The sequence below is a fragment of the Alosa pseudoharengus genome, unplaced genomic scaffold (genome assembly GCF_046254945.1).
Source record: "Alosa pseudoharengus isolate Yale_2024_CS ecotype anadromous, Long Island Sound unplaced genomic scaffold, YU_APseudo_1.1 YU_APseudo_1.1_scf_23, whole genome shotgun sequence".
In the NCBI taxonomy this organism is placed as follows: Eukaryota; Metazoa; Chordata; class Actinopteri; order Clupeiformes; family Clupeidae; genus Alosa; species Alosa pseudoharengus.
Window position 1 is genome coordinate 8939101 of NW_027468685.1, and position 22895 is coordinate 8961995.

Genomic DNA, 22895 nt, shown 5'->3' on the forward strand with positions numbered 1-22895 from the left:
ACGTGAGCCAATGGCATGTCTCCTCATACTTCCGAGAGGGGACAACTATAAATCTACAGCTGTACAGAGATCCCGCATGACCTTCCCTTCTAACATCCGTTTCCATTATCTTCCTCTATCCAAACAATACCAAATCAAAACATTATATAAAAAAAGAAATGTAGGGCTGGGCACTACATCACTAATCATTTAGAGGAAAGAGGGGGTTATTTGTTTGTTCATTTTTTTTGAGGGAGTCACACCGAGATTGAGAGAGAGAGAGAGAGAGATGAGGGAGGAGGCACCGCATCCACACGCGCTGCTTGTTGTGATGAGAAGGCATCGGTGAGAGTTTGGAGAGAGGGACGAGAGGAGAGGAGCTTATAGGGGGGGTGGGGGGGGGGGGTGGGTGGGTGTCACACAAGGCTTCGGCTCTGCCGTCAGATCCGCTGATCACCTTGTGCTCAGCCACAGAGAGACCAGCTCAGTAGTAGAAGTACACTGGAGAGAAAGAGAGAGAGAGAAATTCAATCAGCGTTTGTCATCTTTACCCTGAATAAGGCTGAGTTGTGCTTTTGCCTCCGCTGTGATGGTTCTTGGCTGTTTGCCTGCTGATCTGGAGTCAGGTTCCGCATTCTGCAGTTTTTTTCAGTGTGCATTGCAGAATGGTTTGAGACCATTTCACATTCTTCATGAGGATAAGGCCCCTAAACCCCTCATCACTTAAATAAAAAATATCAGTAGGCTATAGCCACATTTCCACATTTGTAAATGCACCTGTTCTCTCAGTAAATGTACTCATTAGCATATATCCTAAATAGAAATAGTATGTCTCCCCCAGAATAGAAATGATAGATCACATAATAATTGTAGAGTTATAAATCCAAAAGGTCTCTCTCTGTCCATAATTACATCTTTTTTTTTTTATCAACAAAGGCATGCAAATTGTAGATATTTGAAATGTAAGTGACTCTCTGTAAGTGACCCTTGCCAGTTTAAAATAGAAAGTGAGAGGAAACTGGGTGTCTATCCAATCATAAGTGGCCACTGAAGGGGAAATAAAAGCTTTGTCATACAATCTCTGCTCTGATTAATAAGCCTATTTCACAGTGTCCAAGTGTCCAGCCTCGTTGATGTTAATGATGCCTTAATTGGCAGGGTAAAACGTCTTCCTGCTTTTGTCTTTCCTGTGGACTTTTCTTTTGCTGTCTATGGGACAGTGCTGTTCCACAGGAAGTTGATTTACACAGCGGCCCCATCTTGTGAAATGGGCTAATCGGCAGCAGCTGTCCATTCTGCCTGGTTCACAATGTCTTTACATTAATTAAAATTCTAATGTAGGTGGTAAGCTCCTACAAGACATTAACATTTATCCCTTTCCTCTATAAATTTCTGTCTCTTTTTTTTCTCGATGCCGACCACATTTTGTAAAAATAAAACAACTGAATGCTGAATCTGTAAACTAAACATTTTTGTACTGGATACACAAAGTGTTTTCGGTCTGTCATCCCCACAGTGACCTTGACCTGACTTTGATTCCACCACTCCAACTTACCCTCAGGGCTGGGCAATGTGACCAAAATCAACATCACGATATACGTCATTTTATATCCCAATAAAGATTTGCCTTATTCACGTGGCGGCCAACGAGGCTACAGGGTACACAAACCATAGGATTGTTGTGTTCTATGCAATCGGCAGTAGGTGGCAAAAATGCATTAAGTAAGTGTACCCTGTAGCCTCGTTTTGTTTTAAACAATGGCCACCGTGTGAATAAGGCGAATACATATCACAATATACAAGTTGCAGATTTTCTCTAGTTTAAAAAAAAAAAAAAAATGATAAGCTATGTGGAGGAGCTATTTTTTTACTGTAAGTACTTGACAAATAAGGCCCAATATGCAAGGAGAATCCTGCAGATTCTTGAAAGTTGGTAGTGAAGCAGGCTTATTTCTGCAACCAGCCTGCGACTGACCTCACTTATTTCATCCACCAATGGAATTTGTTTTTTACACATTTGGTGAGTGTTGGAGGTTAGTGTTGGACCCTGTACATTATCATCATCCTTTCTCATCAGTATCGCAATATGACAATATAGTAGAAATTCTTATCATGGAAAGGAATTATCACAATACCGTATACAATAGATGATACAATATCACGTGTGGCTGATGACTGACGTGACATTTTTTTCTTCACTTATTTTACTTTTATGCTTGTGTTTGTTTACATGCACTGTTGAGCTAGTCAAATTTTGTTCGAAATGAATAAAGTATTCCCTTATTCTTCTATGGCACAGCCCTACTCACACCATTAACTGTCCCCAATAGTAAAGCAGCAGGGTAGTATACTCACTGAAAAGGACTCCCATGAGGATGATGCCAATGATACCCATGATGATCATCATCTGAAGGAGAGCACAGGAGAGGCATGTGAGTTTTTATACCCAAACACCCCTGAAGAGCGGCCCCTGCTTGATAACCCCAGTAAAATGCTCTCTGCTGAAGGCTGCTCTGTTGGTGATGTTTTTTTCCCCCCACAAAGGTTGCTTTGTTGCTGGCTTTGTTTTTTTGATGGTAAATAGGTGAGTTTTTATACTGTTAGAGAAGCAGTGAGAGGCCATGCACATCCCAAAAGCCAATTTGGATGGGTCTGATTCAGGATCATTTTATGGTGTTTTAAGCCCTCAACGTCGTCTTCCAGGCAGCACTGCATGGAAGGCACTAGGGTTAGGTGCCATGAAGACGACAGTCGCAACGCTGCCTTGAAGTCGACAGTGGGGGCTTAAAACACCATTGACCCTCAGGATCTGACTATCTATAATATACAAGAGATAGATGATATGTACACTAAGAAGCTCCCATATACATTTGTTATTTTATTTCATCTTGCAGTGACCTTCTGAGCCCCTATGTCTTTCCCCTCTAACTTTTGGTATACTGTGTCATGTTGTAAGAAAGAAACACATGAGTGTTGGACCTGTCAGTTACTGCAAAGTATCTGTTTTAACTCTCTAAAAAATTACCCCTCTGAAAGAACATAAGGGCACATTAAAAACACACACACACAAGTGGATCTGGGACTCCCTTACCAAAAATAACTATAGTAATACAATTTCTATAGTAGTTCTGTGGTAGTAATACTTCTATGATGTTCTGTAACACCTCTATATTATCCTTACCCTTGAATGTGTTTCTATACTGCAGTCTTATAGTACCTCTATAGTATGTCCCAAAATACTATAGTATTACTTTAAGAACAAGGTTGTGTGGGACAATAAATCTTCATTCTGAGAGTTTGAACATCCAAACAAGCAGTAGTGATTTCCATGTGATTTATCAGTTATTTAGTGTCTTTCCTCATGTAGAGAGTAAATGTAACAGGATTACCTCACACTCCTCTCCTTCATCCTAACCCACCGCTAATCTATGGCTGCTTTTAGCCGCACAGGATTGTCTTGAGAGGAGGAGATTATGCTCATCGCTTTTCAGGGTTTCTGTCAATCTCACTCACTCGTGCTTTGGTTTGGCTACACGCAACACGACACGACGCAACACATGAGAGTGAGCTATGCATGAGGTAAACACTTAAAAGATCCCGTCATAAAAGTGTACAAGAGGAAGGTATGTCTGAAACTAAATGTATCGCTACATTTTAATAAGCTGCTACTACATCGCCGTTACTAACAGAAGCAACTGCTTGAAAGTCATCACAATGTCAGGTGCCGACCCGGCAGGCACACGTTCATGACCCTCGATGGAAGGGGTGTGGTTAAGTGTCATGACGGACAGCTGGTAGACACGCCCCCTGATGCAGACCGCTAATGCTGCTTGCTCTGTGGCCTTGCATCACACCCATAGGTGGCAAGGTGGGATTACACACTACATGCCTTTCAATGTCACCCCTAAGGTGGAAAAACAAAATGAACACATACACACACACACACATACACATACACACAAATATAGAATCGTGTTAAAAAGTAAAAAAGTAAAAAACATCTAGCAAAAAGAACCAACATAACAAAGCTGATACAGTGATACAAACATGTATGAGTGCGATAATTCAAAGAAATGCAAAGAAGCAAATAAATGGTGGCTACATCATGGGGGTGGGACAACAGATAAGAGAGATTAGGGGATGGGAGGGGGGATGTGGGAGGAGCCATCGCACAGGGCGAGAGCGCTTCATGGTTGAGAGAGAACCAGACAGAAAGAGAGAGAGAGAGAGAGAGAGAGAGAGGAAGGAGGAGTGTATGATTAGCACAGAGTTACATCACGAGTCACAGCTGGGATTTAATCCGGGCCCTCTGTAATCCAGATTGGGATTCCGGAACCCCCTCCCCCCACAAACAGAGGCGAGCTGTGATTGGATGGGGCTCTCACCCCCCCACCATCTGTGATATGGGGGGGGGGGGGGTAGCAGGCAGGGTGGAAGGGAGGAGGGGTGAAGCTTTGGCAGGCAGTCGAATGGAAGAATGAAAATGTAATATGTGAAGTGCTGCCGCAGCAGACACAGAAACAAAGATGGAGGCCCTCTACTCTGTGGTGCACTCTCTATCGTTCTCTCTCTCTCTCTCTCTCTATCGTTCTCTCTCTCTCTCTCTCTCTTTTCTCCACTGTCTCTCGCTCTCACACAGTCACACACACACACTACATATTCCTTTTCCCCTCGTCCTACACAGATCTCTCATTATCTCATTATTCTCTAATGTTCTATTCATATTTACCTGTTTCTCCTTTTGCTTATAGCTTTAATTCACTATTGGACTGCACCTCTCATCGATCCTCTCGCTGTCCTCATAGCTCTCTCTCTCCCTCCCTCTCTCTCACACTCCCACAAAAGAAGAAAAAAACTTTAATTGCCTTCGTTCAGTGGCAGTAGAAATGATCCTTTAAACACAGTGATTGTGCAAACCTCATACAAACTGGCTAGGGAGAGAAACAAAGCCCTTAACTCCTTCATTATATATATTCCTCAGTATTTAGAGCTCTGTCCCTTCTCCTGCAGCAAAGCAATAATGCATCTGCGTGGGCTTCAGGTCAGTCTGTGTATAATGTTTTTGGCTACTTTTCAGTGGCTTGCTGATGCATTCGCCTAAGCTGCCTTCGTGGAGCCTATCCCCACACTTGCACACAATGCACCAGCCCCAAGGTGAGGCGGCTCTAGCCTACACCCCACCACCACCACCACCACCCCATGTTCCTGCTCCCCCTGATGCTTCCTCAGGCACTGCTCGCCTCCTCTTGCTCAGCCACCTACTTTCCCCGGCCCACAAAACAACTGACTCACATATACACAACCGAGGGGGTAAAGCACTCCTCTGTCTCCAGAGAATGTCTGTCCCACAAACACACACACGCACACAGACCCTTTCACTCTCTTTCTCTTACACACACACACACACACACACACACACAGACACACACATACAGAGATGCACAGAGGAAACTAGGTATGCACTCGTTTTGTTTTTTTCTCCTCAATCTGTCTCTCAAATGAACACAAGCTTCGGTGGAGGACACACCTTCATATTCTTCCACCAGTACTTGTTCTTCAGCTTGGCTGCGCTGCTTTCGAACTGTGAGGCTCCTGCCTGCAGTGCATCTGCCCGGTCGTCCAGCTCCGACAGCTTCTGGTCCCTCTCCAGCACTTTATCCACATTTACACGCATAATATCCACCACCTAGGTTGTGTTTTGTGTGGTGTGTGTGTGTGTGTGTGTGTGTGTGTGTGTGTGTGTGTGTGTGTGTGTGTGTGTGTGTGTGTGTGTGTGTGTGTATGTGTGTGTTTGTGTATGGTATATGTGGTATGTTGTGCATGTGTGTGTATGGGGGGAGGGCAGTAATGCGACATATGTTAACAAGACAGGCATGTCACCAAGGTCACACTATATGTATGTAACTATATCATTAAGTATACATCCACATCCTTCTAGCATGCTCTCAAACTATATACATTTACTGAATTCAGAGCCAGAAGGACTGTAAGGACTATTGTATTATTTGTAATACTAGCACTGCTACTGTGCTTAGTAGGCACTGAATCATTTCAACAGGATGTGTGTATTTAGAACAGAACGAATGGCTAGCCTTAATTGTTTTAATTTTGCCATGTAGAACATGTGTGTTGTTTTTTGGCTGATGGATTGTGGGTAAGTGTACCTCATCGACTTGGGCCTGCGTCTGCTGCAGCCTGCGGTTGCTGGTCAGGTTGGGGGCTGCGGGAGGGGCTCCATCTTCCCCTGGGGCTCCTGGAGTGGCTTCTGGGGCTGACCTGAGAGGGGTAATTGGAGGGGGTGGGGGGGTAAATAATGTGTTTGACTATAGATCCGGGGCCAAACTGAGTCTAGTTGAGCTGACTTGAGAGCTGACATTGCCTGGCTTCCATCAGCAGAAATTGCTTAAGAAATGTTGACAATCAGAGTCTTGCGTAAGCACTGCACCTCTCCTTCTCTCTTCAATACACACATACAACCAATTTGCCTTTTGGCCTGTGCAGAGCCGAAAGTGCCAGAAGGAACTGGAAATCTGTAGACAACATCATTCAGTCCAACTTTCTGTCACAGTCTCTCCCATTAGTTTAATTACTCTGTCTGAAATTATATAGATGACATTGTATAAAGCTTGTTTAGCATTTGCAGAGTTGCTGGCACTCTCTCTTAACCTTTAAGATCATTTGGCAGACAGAGGTCTGATAGATGGTCTGACTCAGACTACCAGGCTGTGACGTAGATTACAGCCCTAGCTGACAGCGGCCTGCTCAACTCTCCACTGGGTATGATGCCATATATAAAGACTGACAATGACTTTTTTGAGTTAACTGATCATGGTATATTTTTACGTTCAAACTCATTACATTTTACAAAGCCATCAAACAAACCAGATATATTTCAAGGTGTTCAAAGACTATAGACTATTGTCCTATCTTTAAAAGGAAAAACATTATATCTAGGCTATATATATATACATCTGTTCAAATGCCGTGTAGAATTGACAGCAAGATGTATAATCCTGACGTTATTGAAAAGTGTGGCGTAGAAAAATGGTCGACGACCTCAAATATCAACTAAAAGAACAAAATCGGTAGCGCATCTCACTTGAGATGATTAGATAACACGCTCCGACTACCCATTCATTCATTTTCTATTTATGGGTGAGCTTATTTATCGTTACTCTAAGATAAACGTAGGCTATACGACCGCATACACGCAGGTACACTGAATTATCTGCTATGCAGTGTTAGCTCCGTTGAGGTAAAACCGCATAAACAACATAATGACAATACTTAAAGCAAATATCCTAAACCCTCAACAATTACGTAACCGACAGGTTATCCACAATTTTCATGATAAACTAGCAGATAGCATATAGACAGCATTAGAATGTGGGGAAAATCCGCATACTCACATCTCGGTGGCAACTGCTTAATAATCTGAATCGCCAGTAAAGAGCGTGAGAGAGGGAGGGACAGAAAGAGAGAGAGAGAGAGGGGGAGAGAGAGAGGTCGCTCGAAGAGTATTATCCCAGGGAAATATGTGGTTGTTCCTCTGTGATGTCAAACTTCTTCCGCAGGATGTATTTTAATGCGAATGTAATACTGAGGAGTATTACTGTTAAAACGCACTGATTCTGGCACGGAATGTCAACCACAAAAATGCTGCGCAGGAAAAAAAACCGTCTGATTCGGTTGAGGAAAATTCCTCAGACGACACGATGCGCTGAGGAAACACCAGATCTCGAATTTGTGAGATAAAAGTCACGATGAACTGGCTTCATCCGCTGATTGTTGCTGTACCTGCAAAGGCTGCGTAACCTAAATGAAAAAGTAGTGGTTACGTAGATCCGGCGAAGAGAACATGCCCAACCTAGCGGCCAGAATGTCCAGGGGATTTATTACACCCACTTGACTCATGAGTGAGTGCGCGAAAGTCATTTTCAAATCTCTCTCTGCCTCTCTCTCTCTCGCGCGCGCTCATGCACACGCACATCCCCTCCCGCTCGACCCCTTGTTTTGCGCTAGTGCGGTTCTCTCTCTTCGCTAGTCGTGTACGGGACAGAGGCACTGCGGTGCTGAGCAGTGTTGAGTCTGCTGTTTCTGTCTGCGCGCGCTTGTTCTTTGCTTCACATCCCCAAAAAGGCGAGAAACGACTCAAAATCACCGTAACGATTTATTTCGCGTCGACTGAGCAACATTAATGTTATGACAGGATATCATTTCGAGCAAATACGGTTCTTAAATTGCCAAATATGTTTGGAGACGACATTTTTACGCACTATCTTAAACCATGTAACTAGCCCAAATACAATGTATAGGCAAGACCATAGGAAATATCCATCAGAAACACGAATTCCACATTAGTTTAAACTTTAATTTTAAACCTTTTCACCTCCCCAACCCCCCATCGTTCCAATCACCATTCAGTCGTTCAGAACAGTAAATAGCCCGCTGGCGTGGTCTGTGCTTGGATCAGCAGCGCTACGAACTGTCTGCCAGCAGAGACCATCGCAACTCTGTAGAGAGACAGTCAGCTCAGGACAGTTATTGAAAGAGAGACAGGCAACGGGAGACAGACAGCCCAGTTCTGGACAGACGAGGAGGAGGGTCTCCGAAGAGGAAAGATACACCGCTCAACGGCCCATCGCTTGGGAGAGACGTCGGCTCAACTCATTCGGAAAAAGTCAGCCAGCCCCACAACGTGCTGTGGACGAGGCAGGAAACTTGGCTCAGAGCTTGGGAGAGACAGCTCTAGAGACAAACACACAGAAAAATTCAGCTTCTTGCTCTGGATAGAGCCTAGGCTTGCTGTGAAGAAGCATGCAGCATCTCGAGGACAAATGTGGCCCAGAAGTCTAACACTGGTCAGCAGGTCTCCCCTCCAAGGAGAAGACAAACTAACACATGTTTATCTATCTATGTATAAATCTCTATATATCTATATATGGATCGAAATATGAGAGAGAGAGAGATCCTTACCAGACAGATAATGATGAACTAAGTAACTGGTGGAAACCATTAGTCAAATCACAGGTCTGTTCCTGACTAGACTTAATCGATTACAAATCAAGTGGATGCATTCACACCATTCCTATTTGGATGAAAGGCAGCAAATATAGGATACATGTTTCGATAAAACCATTTATTTTCAACACAGAACAAAATCAAGCAATCAACAGCAGCTCTTCAATCTCACAGATGTTACACAACGTCATAGGAAACCACACAGTGTTGTTTGCGCTCAGTTCTTGCGCTTCTATGTTCTGCATTGTTCTCATTCATGAACACATTCCACTCCTTACTCCAAGCATCCTTGAGGGATCTGAACATAAGGCTCGTGTCTTCGGTACCCACACGTTAAGACAGGTCCAGTTGAACTGGTCTCGTTGATATGTTCCAGCACAAGCATATTTTGTCAGACATTCAATATTAGCTCCGGTCTTAAGACTAAACACATACTGTATAACTGTTTCTCTTTTTGTTCCTTTTTTGCACACGACTGTAATTTCATCATGTTTAATTTCTGAGTTAAATACAAGTAAATTCTGAATGTTCATTTACAGTTAAATATTTTGAGAGAGAGAGAGAGAGAGTTTAAAGGCTGCATTAGGCTACTGTACATTATGGAGGGATGAGAAATGGTAGCTGTGTGGTTGGTTATGGTATCATGGTGAAATCTTAATCTGAAGTTAATCTCTCATAGTTGTTATATATACAGTATGTGCTATTCACAACATCTCCAGCTTCAAAGTCCGTCAATGCACTGGGTACTCCACAGTTGGCCTGTAATCACTGACCTGGAATCTGTATTGTACATAAGAATTCTGCTAAAGACTTATCAGTGTGATCATAGATCAGTGTTTCACCACTGTTACCGCTGGAGATGTCATGAGTATACTGGAGTCTTAGAAAGCCAGTTGGAAAGTTAAAAAGTCATTATTCTAACAAAGCTTTTATTTATTATTTTTCATGTACCTGTCTCACTGCAGACATACTAAGCTATACAGAGGGCAGAGGGCTCTAACTTTTTTTCTTGCTCATTCAAATGCCTTTCTTTTGTTGTGAGTTTGGAGTATTTATTTTCCTCGCCATCTCTTGAACACTCATTTGCAAATATGTAGATATATTTTGTTATCAGTTAAATAATACAGAATTATTTATGTCAGGTTGTATACATACTTCATTCAAATATCTCTTAGAGGCAAAATAAACTTATATGATTCATGGCTGTTATAAAATAAAACAAAATAACAAGAAACTTTTAAAACAACCAAAAAACCCTCATCTTTGCACTGGATGTGACTGCTGGTCAAAACTGCTGTACATTGGTCTAGAGAGGCTTTTATAATGGCCATAATGTTAACTAAATAAAAGCTGAATAAGCTCACTACCACTGGGCTCAATGGCAAAATCATTCCTAATCATTCAGACCCAATATATGCTGATAATCAGGATATAAACAGTGTGTGTGTGTGTGTGTGTGCCTCTAATGCTTCCAGAAAGGCAAACCGAGGCCAAGATATTTTCAAAAAGCAGAGACAACGCAATTGGCTTATTCGTCGTGTAAGGTTTTTGAAGAAGATAAATAAAGACTTTATTTAAAGATCTAATTTTACCCTACATTTACTAATGCATAGTCTTGAATTACATTGGATGTACATTTGACATCAGGCTGCCATTCATTGGACCTGGCATAGGATGATTGATGGGGACTATCTGAACACAGGTATCCGCCGATGATGGCAGCCTAGTAGATTTTAGTTGTGGTCTTTAGAACAGCTGTATCTCTGCTCTATCTCTACTGTTGTATATCTATTCTATATCTACGGTTCTATCTCTACTATATCTCTACAACTACAGACTGAGCTGAGGTGTGAATTTTTTGAGAACAATGCCTATTTATTTATATAATCTGCTGTGGATTCTACAGTACCTAACAAATGGAGTCTTCTGATGAAGGAATGTAATAATGTGTACTTGTTCAGTAAGGCCTCTTAAATGGAGCTTCTTAAAATGTTAAAGGGCAAAAACATAATGATACCTAGACTAGTGATAGGTGTGTGTGTGTTTTTGTTTAGAGAGTATCTTTTGAGGCATGGCTTTGAGTTGAATTGACTTGACTCTGAATATTTTAGAGATTTAATTTAACTTGTATAATTACAGATCACAGTTTGGATCCAAGTGTTTGATCACTTGATGTGATGCTGATTCTACTAGCTGGGATATAAAAGTGATCACCACTGCCCCCTTTTCAATTAGCAATTATATTGCATAACCAAAATAACAAGAAGAAGCTTTTAAAACAAACAAAAAAAAACCTCGTTGTTGCCTTGGAGGTTCATAGTAATGAACTAATGCATGACAAAGTGAGAATGTGATGAATGTAAATACTTGCTGGCTTTAATATTTTGATTTGTAAATATTTGTCGTCATCAAGTGGCTGTCAAAGTGCTGTATGTTCCACTTTAGGACTCTAAAATGAAGTTAAAGTGCAAACAAAAATATCATTTAAGTTTTGATTAAAAACTCTTATTTTGTTCCCCTGCACATCTTTTTGTATTTTTTTTTTTTAACTAGTGTGTAATTACAAGTACAAATAGCCCCAAATGTATTATTTTTCCAAAAGTGCTATTGTATCGTGGAATCAAAGTGCTGTATGATGCACTTTAGGATACCAAAATTAAGTTAAAGTGCAAGCAAAAGTATAATTGAAATTTTGATTAAAAGCTCTTATTTTGTTCACCTGAACATTTTTTTTTTGTATTTGATATTTTTCAACTGGCGTATATTTACTAATACAAATAGCCCCAATGTATTATATTTACCAAAAGTGCCATTGTGTCATGGAATCAATTTTTTCCCTATTTTTGAATATTGGCAGTACGACCCTCATCCAGCAGAGGGAAGCATTGATATTAATGAGACAAAGGGACAGGGTTCAGGTTACCATAGAAGCAGAGGCCTATACCAAATCACTGGTCTAGCCAAATCACTGGTCATGTAAACACGCATGGAGTGATTGAGGTTGGGCGTGAAGGTTGAGGTTAGGTTTTCTTCCGGGCGACATCCTGGACAGCCGTGCCGGCCTGGTCGTTTTTACCAGCGGAGTCGGCGGCCAGTGAGGCCTTTGGCTTTTCCTTCTCTCCACCATCGGCCTCCTCCACGGCCACTGATATCTGTAGAGGCGACTTCCTACAGAGAGGACAGAACAGGAAAGAACCAGCAGATCAGCCATAAGAGATCAGCACATACAAATGGCATTCCTCATCTGTATATCTGTACGGTTATCTCTAATGATGTATTTAACCCAAGATGCCGCCATAGACTACAACATAGCTAGCCTGCTCCTGTTGCTCAGAATGAGTAATTACACCTCACCATCACCCAATAATATAAAGGAATGGGTGCACTACCTGCCATGTGTTTTGCTGGATTTAAAAGTATGCATGAGTCGATACACATGTAAAGTCAGTGGTGTAGTCTACGTGATACGCAGGACTACGCAGTATACCCACAGTATACCCAAGCATCACCATCTCAGTATACCCACTTGAAATAGGCAAGGATACGTATTAACATTTGGGGTTGATCACAGTATACCCACTACAGCTAACTGCTACGTCACAGTATAACCACTACAGCTAACTAGACTACACCACTGTAAAGTGCAGATGCAAGTCTGTATTTCTGTGCTAATAGAGCCTCTGTGTGTGTGTCTACGGCTGCATCCGTATACGTACTATATTGACCCTTTTATTATGTTCCTAGAGAGTTTCCGGTTGGAATGTTCAAAACAAACGCAGATACTTGAAATGAACATTAATCTGGCTTTAGCGTAATGCTCTACAAAATGTTGATTTTAAAACCTGTTTTTTTTTTCTGCTTGTCCCCAAGTTACCATTTGCTCAATGTTCTTTTCTGTGCCTCAGGAATGCACCTGTTTGTTTATGTAGTTGAAAGGATCTATAGTAGGCGAGACGCAGTTTGTCACAATAGCAGTATGTCACAATAGTAGTACGTCCGAATTGCGCTGACATACATGAATGATGCACTAAATTGACGGTTGAGTAGTACGTTCTTAACCAATGTTAGTATGTACTGACTATTCAGAAGCAGCCTAAGTATTTGGGTGTGAGTGTGAATGTGAGTGTGTGTGTCTTTCTATGTGTTTGTGTATGCATGTCTACATGTTTAAGTGTGAGTATGTGCCTGTGTGCATATGTATGTCTAAGTGTTTGAGTGTGTGTGTCTACGTGTTTGAATGTGTGTGTGTGTGTGTGTATGCGTGTGTGTGTGCGTGCGTGTGTGTGTACCTGTCTCCACTCTGAGTGATGAGTCTCCTGCATGTCTCCATCTGCACATCCAGGCCTCTCTTCATGCTGCACATCTCCATGTACTCATGCAGGTGCCTGTTCATGTCCGACTTAGCAGTGGCCAACTCCAACTGCACACACACACACACACAGATATAAATATGCACACACACATATGTCAAGAATATCCCTAATTTCCCATTTATAAGATCATCTCTATTTAAATAAGATCATCTCTATTTAAAGAAAGCTGGAGGGGACTGTTGTTAGTCGAATAATGTAGAAAGAGGTGCGCACATCTAAATGTTAAAAAATTAGGTGCTGGACTCAAAAAGTGACAATAAAAATGACAAAGAAGTCCGCACACTAGAGCTCCATTAATTTTTTTCTTTTTATTTACCACATGTGACGTTTCGGGACACACTGCCCTTCCTCAGACTGTTGTTAGTCGGCCATGCTGTCTTGCACCCCTGCTGCAACTGTTCCATACTCCACTCTGTCCCTGGAGCGGTCTCCTTTCACTCACCTCAATCTGGTCGATGGTCTCTTGGTACTCCTTCTCTCGGGACTTAAACAGGCACTCTGTGTCCTTGATCACTTTCTCAATGGATTCCTCTGGCTGCTTTTGTGTGCGTGTATGTGTGTGCGTGCGTGTGTGTGTGTGTGTGTGTGTGTGTGTGTGTGTATTATGTGTGTAAGTGTAACATTTGTGTATGTGTGTATGTTTGTGTGAGACAGTGATACAGAGAGAATGCAATAGAGAGAAAAACAGTGAGTGTATGTGTGTGTGCACATGTGAGAGAGAAAGAGAGAGAGAGAAAGAGAGAGAGAAAGAGAGTGAGAGAGAGTGCATATGTGTGTGTGAGAGAGAATGAGAGAGAGAAAATTAAGAAAAGGGAAAGAGAAAAAAACAGACAAATGAGTACCACTGCAGCTGTTAAAATGGTTCTGCATAGACTTTTAATCTGAATGAAAAGACTAGAGTAGTGACTGACAGGAAACACTTCGCCCTGGGGGTCCATTGCCAAGGTGCATCCTGGGAAATCCTCCCACAGCAGCAGGGTTTCCTCTGTCTCTTCCCAGGCCAGACTGTCACAGTCGTCCTCAAATTCACACTCCCGCCTGCACACATACCACACAACACTGACCTCAAAAGAACATTTCAAATGATTCAGTTAATACATTCTGCGTTCAGCCTGGATCCATTCTGTGTGGGAGTCTTTTAAGCAGTAAAATAACAGTTGTGTTTTATTTTATAAACCCTGCCAAGAAAATAATAATAATTTTAAAAAAGCTACCAAAAAAAAACAAAAAACAAATCAAACAAAACTGTACAATTAGAATACAGAATAGTTGTCCAAATCGGAAGTATAAGAAACTAGCTCTTACAGCTGATTAAGCATCCTCTGCATCTCCTCATTGATCTGATTGGCTGATGTGCAGGATTCTACTTCCTTGTTCCCGCCCTCCTCGCTCTCAGAGAGGCTGATTGGCTCATCGCCCACTTGCGTCTGCTTCCTTGGGCGACGGAGTGTTGATGGGGGAGTGGCCACCTGCCCATGAAATAATAGAGGTGTGTGTGTGTGTGTGTGTGTGTGTGTGTGTGTGTATTCCTTAACTTGTAGAACAAGGTGCTAAAACAGCAAGTACATATATGCTAGCCATTTAATAAAAACAAATATATGAATCAAAATCAGTAATTATATGAATTAGTTCATTACTTTATTACTTGGTTGTGCAATTCAATTATTAATACAGAGACACACAGTAGTGACTTATATTCATGTTTACATTTATGTTTACATTTAGCCATCTAGCTGACACTTTCATCCAAAGCAACTTACAGAAAAGGGAAATGATCAAGGTACAGTGCAATAAGGACATGTCAGTGCAGCAATAAGTACTACTTGCATAGTAGTCAAGTGACAGTCCTAGAAGGGGGATGGTCAAGTGGTAAGTGCTAGATTAAGCATGTCCAGTTGTTGGCATTGCTGGGAGAGTAGGTGCTCTCTCTCATTTCACTTAAGCGTTTGCTAAATGAGTGAATGTGTGAGAGTGCCATTCTGGCACAGCTGTTACTGTTGCGGTGGCTAGAGCAGAGCTAAAAGAGACACATGCAGTACCTGGAAAATCTGGATCATGTCCTCGCAGTTCCTCTGCTGAGCCACGTCGCACAGGCGAGCTGTAATGTCGATCCGGCGGCAGATATCCATGTCCACCTTCATGGCCTTCTCCTGAATCTTGCTATCCAGGTCAGAGAGGTCCTGGACAAGTGAGACGTGGTAGGGAGTATGAATAAAAAATATATAGAGTAGACGCACACTCTGATGTCTTTTTGTATATTTATTTAACCTGCGTTTCAGCACACAAACTTCTCAAAACTTGATAAAGGCTGCGTGCCGAAACATTGGTTAAATAAATACACAAAAAGACAACTGAGAGTGCGGCTACTCTATTTTTTAATTTGATAAACCCACTGGCTAGCACCACGACTTGGGTGTGTGTCCCTCCTCCAAGCCTTTCAGGGAATAAGAGTAAGGCATAAGGATCATAGGGAAATGGACAACAGATCCGCATAGGAGTATAAGGAATAAGGAATAAGACAACCGGTACTCCATGGAATATACAACTTAAGACCAATATAAGAGATCCACACAGTTGTATTAGTCTAATACTACAGTTCCACGCTGGGGAATAGGAAATAATTAAAAATGAATGAGACAAGATATAGACCATGGAATATAAAGAATAATTAATAACAATAAGTCTAAAGACAAAAGGAATACAGACTCTAAGACAATACACCATGAACACTATTTGGTCTAATTAGCCATTTTCATTCAAGGCACTAAATCAAACAATGGTGGCCAGGAATACTTTGAGCTGTCTTCTTTCACTATGCTGCACTCAAACTGGCCCCCATCCTACCGCTTATTAAGCTCGGTGAGGTCTTGGGCACCAGCCAACAGAGATAAGCAGCCAGTCTCAGCCATGCTGTGAAGCTAATTTGGCCCCTGGTACTCAAAACTGGCGCCACTTTGCTGACCCACGTGCCAGCCACTGACCTGTTGGTGGTGGCTTTAGTCGCTTCAGATTACTCTAGCTACATTGTAATCGCTGTGTTGTTGAACTCGTGTTTGTGATGCACTACTAATCTGTGACGTTGGTCATGTCATGTGACTACGGTAAGCGGCAGGTGGCAAAACTCACACTACTCATCAGGCCTTTGAAGAGCACCAGTTCAGCCTTCAGCTGTTTGACTCTCAGGGCCAGCTCATCCTGACACACTTCACTCTCCTGGAGGTCCTACAGGACAGACACACACACACACACACAGACATAAAACAAATTACATATTGAATACATTTACTACTAATAATATATCACATTTACAATAATGTCACAACTATCGAGTTTTAGAGCTGCAGTAATACACTGATGACTGCACTTTGGGAAAATCAGGTAGGTGCACAGAAACATAGACTTCTCCAGAAAAGAGAGACACTGATACTGACAACCTGTGTCATTTGTGTAGACATTTCTGCGTCATTTGTGTAGATATTTCTGTGCCATTTTGTAGATATTGCTCAAAAGTACAACTACAAACAGTTCTTCTCCAGTTTTTATCTAGATAGATAGATACTTTATTGATCCCCAAGGGGAAATTCGAAATCTGGATGTTAATCATGATGAATCATACAACATGTAACACTGAAATACAACTGAAATGTGTTCCACAGAGCCTGAAGACATAGACATCAGCCTTCCCCCCTTGGCCAGAGCACACCTACCTCCTCCAGGTCTGCAAGCTTTTCCTGGAGGTCCACTCTCACTGTGTACTCGTCCTCCCATCTACAAAAAACATAACAACATGCATCACATCTTTCAATTTTCCCTTTCACTGGAATGATGAATCAGTCTACCATATGATACCATGGTATGTTATATCAATATTATATCAGTATGATATACAAATACTTATACAAAAGCATAAACACATTCCATGGATCTATCAACAGTAATAACATCAATCTCTTGATTTTTTTTATGTGTAATAATGAAGGCATAATAGATGCTTTCTGTCTGGGCCTGTGTCTTTTTCTGTTCCTGTGGCCCGGTCACATATCATGAAGCACTCTGGGAGGAAGTGTTTTCAAATCCTCCCCAGTTAAGCCTGGTCCATAATTAGCCCCTATAAGTTCCTGCAGTAACATTTCTTATTGATGCTCAGCTGAAGTGTGCACAATTAGATGGACTAGTACCGCTGGGACCAGTAAGTGGGTCTGACAAGGACGTCCGGATTGGGATAACCTATGTCAAGATCTAAGGCACAGCTTAGCTTGACTTCCCTTCACAGACCAATGTTACGGTGATTGTGTTGTGGTGGCCAATGCAATGTTTGTGATATTCTATTACCATCCCATCATGCTGCATTAGAACTGCCTGAACTGATGCTGACTTGATGCTGTTCATCCGTGTCGGACTGGAGGCAGTTTCCCTGACAACCACCAACTTGTGCTCAAATGCACTGAAGTTGCATGCATGTTAAAGTGCTCTTTTCTGTAATGCTATGCAGTGTTGTGGAACCTACATACAGACACACACACACACACACACACACACACACACACACACACACACACACACACACACACACACACACACACACACACACACACAAGCCCACAGACACACACACACACACACAAATGCATGCACACACACGTGACGTGCGTGCTGTGCACCCTCACACGACACACAGACTCACTGCGGGGATGCAGTGATGGGCAAAATGTTACGTAAGCATTGCTCCAAAACCTGCACAGAGGCAAGCCACACAGAGGGGGAGAGCAGCGAGAAGATTAGCTAATCAAGATGGCTGTGCTATAACATACAGCTCTCACACAGACACACACACACACCAAACCCTCTCCAACAGCACAAACACAAGTGCCTCTACAAAAGTCTAATTTGATGACGGACCGAGGGGAATAAAAAAAAAAAAAAAAAAACAGCATCTCCCCTGAGTTACAGAGGCAGTGTCAACAAGGAGAAGATGTGTGTGTGTGTGTGTGTGTGTGTGTGTGTGTGATGTTAATAACAAGTGCTGCACATCCCTGCTGTAACAAGGAGAAGATGTGATGTTAATAACAAGTGCTGCACATCCCTGCTGTAACTCATCAGGGCAAAGACATGAATCAAACTGATGACTGGTACTGCAGAGAGGGAGAAAGAGAGAGAGAGCACAAGAATGAGCTGGATAGAGAAGAAGTGCGAGGGAAGGAGGAGGAGGAGGAGGCGTGTGTGTGTGTGTGTGGCAGAGAAACTCTCAGCAGAGCAGTGCTGCATTGCAGATGCAGAATACTGAGGGGAGGGGGCAGGAGCAGGAGGCAGAGAGAGAGAGAGGGAAGAGAGAGAGAGAGAGGGAAGAGATGGAGAAAGAGAGAGAGAGGGGAGGAGAGAGAGAAGAGAGAGAGAGGGAAGGGACGGAAGGGAGGAGGGAGAAATGGGGTGAGGAACAGAGAGAGCGAGGGAAGGAGGGAGGGAGGGAGGGAGGGGAGACCAAGTGAGGCCAGATGAGAGAGGGAGGAGGATGGGGGAGGGGAGGGGGTGAGCAGGAAAAGGGCCTTCTCTCCAGTACTCTCACTTTGAGCTAATTCATGTCTTTGGATGCGATCGATTTGGACATTTAGGATGGTGCAGCTGTGCTTGTTAAAACTCTGGCTCACAGTGTCGGCTGTAAACTCCCCCGGATGTGTAGGAAGTGTTATAACTTATAACACAAATGTCTGAGCTTACATCTAAACAATGAAGTTACGGGTGAAGGAAAATACCCTTCCCAGGTTTCCCCATCATAGACACATAACTCCTAACACTGTAACAAACCTCTGACAATGAAACAAACCTCTGCCTTTATCTGAGTGCTTGGACTATCTTCACACAGGCACAACTGTAAACACTGGTATAGTACAGCCATTCCATGGATACATTTCATGCTCTGTGGATCCTTTCTGTAAAGTGACACCAGGAGATCCAGACAAGCTGTCTGCCTGACCATAAAATGAATGATGGTGTGGTGCAACTGTAATCTCTCTCTAATTTGTACCTATTTATTAGTTTATGAATATCCAAAACTGATGATTGCACAAGGGTGTATACAACAGACTTCACCTGGTTCTTTAAAGACAAGTTGTCAACCTTAAAACAGGTGTCAAGTGATTCAGAGAAGGCAGAACTTTACCTGCGTTTATATTCGTCTCTCTCTCGCTTGACTTTGGCCAACACATTGTACAGCGCACGAATCTCAGGTGTGATGGTGTCAATCTGGACGCCCACTCCATCCGGCTGACTCCATGACACCCCAGGCCCCACTGTCCGAGTCTCTTTGGCGAAACCTGGGCTCGGCCTGCGAGTATGGTTGTAGGACCAAATGGTTCCAGGTAGGAACCTGGGTGGGGGGTTGTTGCACGTGGTAGTTCCGGTACTCATAAATCTCTCGTTTATGTTGGATATGGTCTTGGGTGGGTCAGTTGGAGTGGCTGGACTAATGGTTATGTTGGAGGTGAGGTTGAAGTTGGAGTCTGGGACGGAGGGATTTACAATCCCCAGGGTTGGATTGAAATTTGGCTCAAGAGTGTCTGCTGTGTTCAGGGAAGGGGACAGGAGGGTCCCGGTCAAATAAGCTGCGTTGGTTGCATTTTGGAGAGGGATGAAATCCGGCCTAATCGGTATGGGCCCAACAAACCCCGTCTGAACGCCGACATCTCGAGTGAGTGGCCTTCTCCCCATGCCTCCATCGTTGTGAGAGTCCAGCGCCTGCTGCAGCTGTTTCTCCAAAGCCTTGTTTCGACGCTCAAGCTCATGAACTTTTGCCAAGAAGCAACGGAAACGCAAATTGAGTGTCTTCAGGACGCTTATGTTGGACCCCAGGTCATTGCGCAAGGCCATGGCGGCAGGTGCGGGTGGTGGCGCGCGATGGAGGCTGTTGTTGAGGTGCAAGTATGCAAGTCCGGTAGGCGGCATACTGGACAAACTGTCCGGTCCTACGCCAGGGTACTCGCCCAAGAAAAGATTAGAGTCAGGGGCACCGTAAAATGAGTCGGGCATCAACCCCGTATTGGATGACTCTGATAGACCTGAAAACTGATTCTGTTGCTGATGCTGGAGCGAATACACGCTCTCCCCGAGTAAAGGATTCATTCTTCTATGAGAAAATCTGAAATGCTCGAAATCCGGCATGAACACCGATTTATCAATTTAGCTTGCACAACTTAAATCGTTAACGTTAAGGAAACGGTAGCTAACGTTACTTGGTTAGCTCTGTAAAGTAATGCACCTCTGTTATATATCCAATCCGTTGGAACAGTGTAAACACTTAAGGCACAGTCCTCCTCAATAGACAGAAAAAACGTATGCCACGACAGAATGTGCGTGTCAAAAATTGTTCTAATAAAATGCAAAATACCTGGTTATCCAGTACCGGACAGTATGAAGGATAGGTCTTGGACAGTAGCAGTGTCGCCACACTTCCTCACAGGCACAAATAAACACGACACTACCGACTGCGGCTCTCAGCTGTGGTTTACGGGTATTATGCGCGCATGTAGATTTAGTAAAGATCTATTGCTGCACCTGTGACATTTGATCTTACGCATTTACCTGATATTTGTATAGCTTTAGTGCAAAACAATTTCAGAACGTGGTAAAACGAAAAAAATCAGTAGCTATTTGCAACATCTGTCGCAGGTTTTCAGAAAGTTACGGTAGCCTTGGTACAAGGTTGACGTCAGTATGGCCGTGAAAGAGATGCGCCAAGTGGTAAAATAATCATGACGACACCTTATTAGACAGTAACAGCCAATTATTCAGGCGATACATTTGCAATTATCAGAGCGGTGACGTGTTAACACAACCATGTTTTTGATTCTGTCTACAGCTTTGCATTTGCTTGAATTACAAAAATACCAATAACTGAAACAACACAACAACAGAATAAGAGGAAGAAATAAAAAAAGTTATATTTTTCATTTCAACTTTATGACTGCAATATTCATAGACACCATGCTGACCAATGTATATCTGTGATACCAAAGCAGTATGCTGCAGAATGCATGGAAAAATTGATTTAATTGCAGTTAGACAGGCAGACAAAAGTGGATATAGATGATATTTTATGGTTTTATGGGATGGTTAATTAGCCTGGAAAATCCAGACCCTGGTAATCTAGAAAGATTAAGGGTCTGGCCACGAACAATGTAATGGCCCAACTCAAGGGGCGGCAACAAGCAGGCATTTAAAAATCTCACTGCACGCAATTGGATAACACTAGACCAAAGTTTACTCTGAATGATTTCGGACTTCGACACAATCGGATAACACTACGACCAATGTTTACTGTCCTCCAACGTTGCAGCGCTGTCTTCATCAGTTTAGCAACTTTAGCTGGTTCCCCGGGATGCAAGGGGTAAAAGTAACGTGCATCATTGCTCATTGCCAGAGTGTCTCGCAGAGACAATTCCATTGTGCTCTCGCGAGAACTCTGGATTTCCAGGGTAATGGTTAATACCCCTGCCCCCTAAAACATCAGATCCTATATTGGAACACAGTGGAACAAAGTCTTCCATTGGCAGAAACCACTAGACACCACTCTGTAACGTGTAAATAGACGTATCTGTATAAACGTATCTGCAAAACCAAAACAAGAAAGAACAAGTGCACATCTTTAATTGTTGAGTTTTATTTAAAAAAAAAGTGATTGTAAGTGGAACTCCCCACCGCCAAGTCACCGTAAGTGAAAACAGTGAGGCGGAACAGGATTACAGGGAAAAGTTATCACGTGAGCAGGTAGCAGATTGTGTGTGCAGGAAACGCATCACGCAAGAAGACTTTACTCCTTGGTCTTCATGTGTACCATCAGGTCGACAACGCGGTTGCTGTAGCCGTACTCATTGTCGTACCTGGTTAGAGACATCAGACAAATAACACAATATTTGTGTTATCGTGTGTTACGAGGGCACAGGGTGCGTCGTGTGTGATGTTAGGGGACGTACCATGACACCACTTTGACAAAGTGGTCAGAGATGGCGATACCTGCACCAGCGTCGAAGTAGGAGGAGTGTGGGTCGCTGTTGAAGTCTGTGGACACAACCTGAAGAGACAGAAGAGGTACTACTGAATAGGGAAACTCAGGCCCAATTATTGTAAAGGTTGAGATTCAGACTGGGATAATGATGTAGACTATAGATAAAAGTAACTTGAGGACACTGAGGGAAATAATGATCTAACTGTACACCAAAATGAGAATGGGGAAAGGAACTGTTTAATGAATATACTATAGATTAGCAATTTACAATAGCTGATCCTAATTACAGCATTTGAGTTCATTCAGTAGCTAGATCATTAATAACAGACTGTGGATACAGATGTGTCATCAGTCTGTGAGTGGCGGAATGTTACCTGGTCCTCTGTGTATCCCAGAATTCCCTTCATTGGGCCCTCAGCGGCTGCCTTGACAACCTTCTTGATGTCATCATACTTGGCCTGGAGTCAAGGATAAAGACAGTGGCTCTGTGAGCTAATGGACAAGGGGATGGGATCGGAATGAAT

The 22895-nt window shown here is 42.8% G+C and overlaps 3 protein-coding genes across 4 annotated transcripts in view; all 3 read right to left on the minus strand.

Annotated features, from left to right (window-relative positions):
- Positions 1 to 375: 375 nt before the first annotated feature.
- Positions 376 to 6355, minus strand: vamp1a (vesicle associated membrane protein 1a). The gene is made up of 5 exons (XM_076301684.1): positions 6342 to 6355; positions 6144 to 6255; positions 5507 to 5665; positions 2335 to 2386; positions 376 to 480 (listed from the first exon to the last, which is right to left on the minus strand). The coding sequence occupies exons 1-5, from the start codon at positions 6353 to 6355 to the stop codon at positions 464 to 466; spliced, it is 354 nt and encodes a 117-aa protein (XP_076157799.1). The 3' UTR covers positions 376 to 463.
- A 4195-nt stretch (positions 6356 to 10550) lies between these two features.
- Positions 10551 to 20528, minus strand: iffo1a (intermediate filament family orphan 1a). The gene is made up of 9 exons (XM_076300910.1): positions 19531 to 20528; positions 17081 to 17141; positions 16500 to 16595; positions 15413 to 15553; positions 14679 to 14842; positions 14294 to 14411; positions 13816 to 13908; positions 13290 to 13420; positions 10551 to 12168 (listed from the first exon to the last, which is right to left on the minus strand). Exons 1-9 carry the CDS (start codon positions 20526 to 20528, stop codon positions 12021 to 12023), a joined length of 1950 nt encoding a protein of 649 aa, XP_076157025.1. The 3' UTR covers positions 10551 to 12020.
- Positions 20529 to 22006: 1478 nt separating this feature from the next.
- The window catches only part of LOC143140430 (glyceraldehyde-3-phosphate dehydrogenase-like), a 227536-nt gene continuing 226647 nt past the window's right edge, over positions 22007 to 22895 (minus strand). For both annotated transcript variants that reach the window (XM_076301329.1, XM_076301328.1), the window contains exons 10-12: positions 22746 to 22829; positions 22340 to 22437; positions 22007 to 22246 (exon numbers count right to left, since the gene is read on the minus strand). In XM_076301329.1, coding sequence (XP_076157444.1) covers positions 22177 to 22246; positions 22340 to 22437; positions 22746 to 22829 — 252 coding nt within the window. In that variant the 3' untranslated portion in view covers positions 22007 to 22176. The remainder of the gene's footprint in view (positions 22247 to 22339; positions 22438 to 22745; positions 22830 to 22895) is intronic.

What these genes read in the sequence shown, in the direction of transcription:
- iffo1a (XM_076300910.1), bottom strand. Translation starts at nt 20,528, where the DNA reads ATGCCGGATTTCGAGCATTTCAGATTTTCTCATAGAAGAATGAATCCT. An exon ending in TCAAAGGCCTGATGAGTAGT is followed by an intron (nt 15,554 to 16,499) that starts GTGAGTTTTGCC and finishes TCACTTGTCCAG; the next exon opens with GACCTCTCTGACCTGGATAG. An exon ending in CAGAGGATGCTTAATCAGCT is followed by an intron (nt 14,412 to 14,678) that starts GTAAGAGCTAGT and finishes GTATGTGTGCAG; the next exon opens with GCGGGAGTGTGAATTTGAGG.
- vamp1a (XM_076301684.1), bottom strand. An exon ending in CGCAGGCCCAAGTCGATGAG is followed by an intron (nt 5,666 to 6,143) that starts GTACACTTACCC and finishes AACACAACCTAG; the next exon opens with GTGGTGGATATTATGCGTGT. An exon ending in ACTGGTGGAAGAATATGAAG is followed by an intron (nt 2,387 to 5,506) that starts GTGTGTCCTCCA and finishes GCTCTCCTTCAG; the next exon opens with ATGATGATCATCATGGGTAT.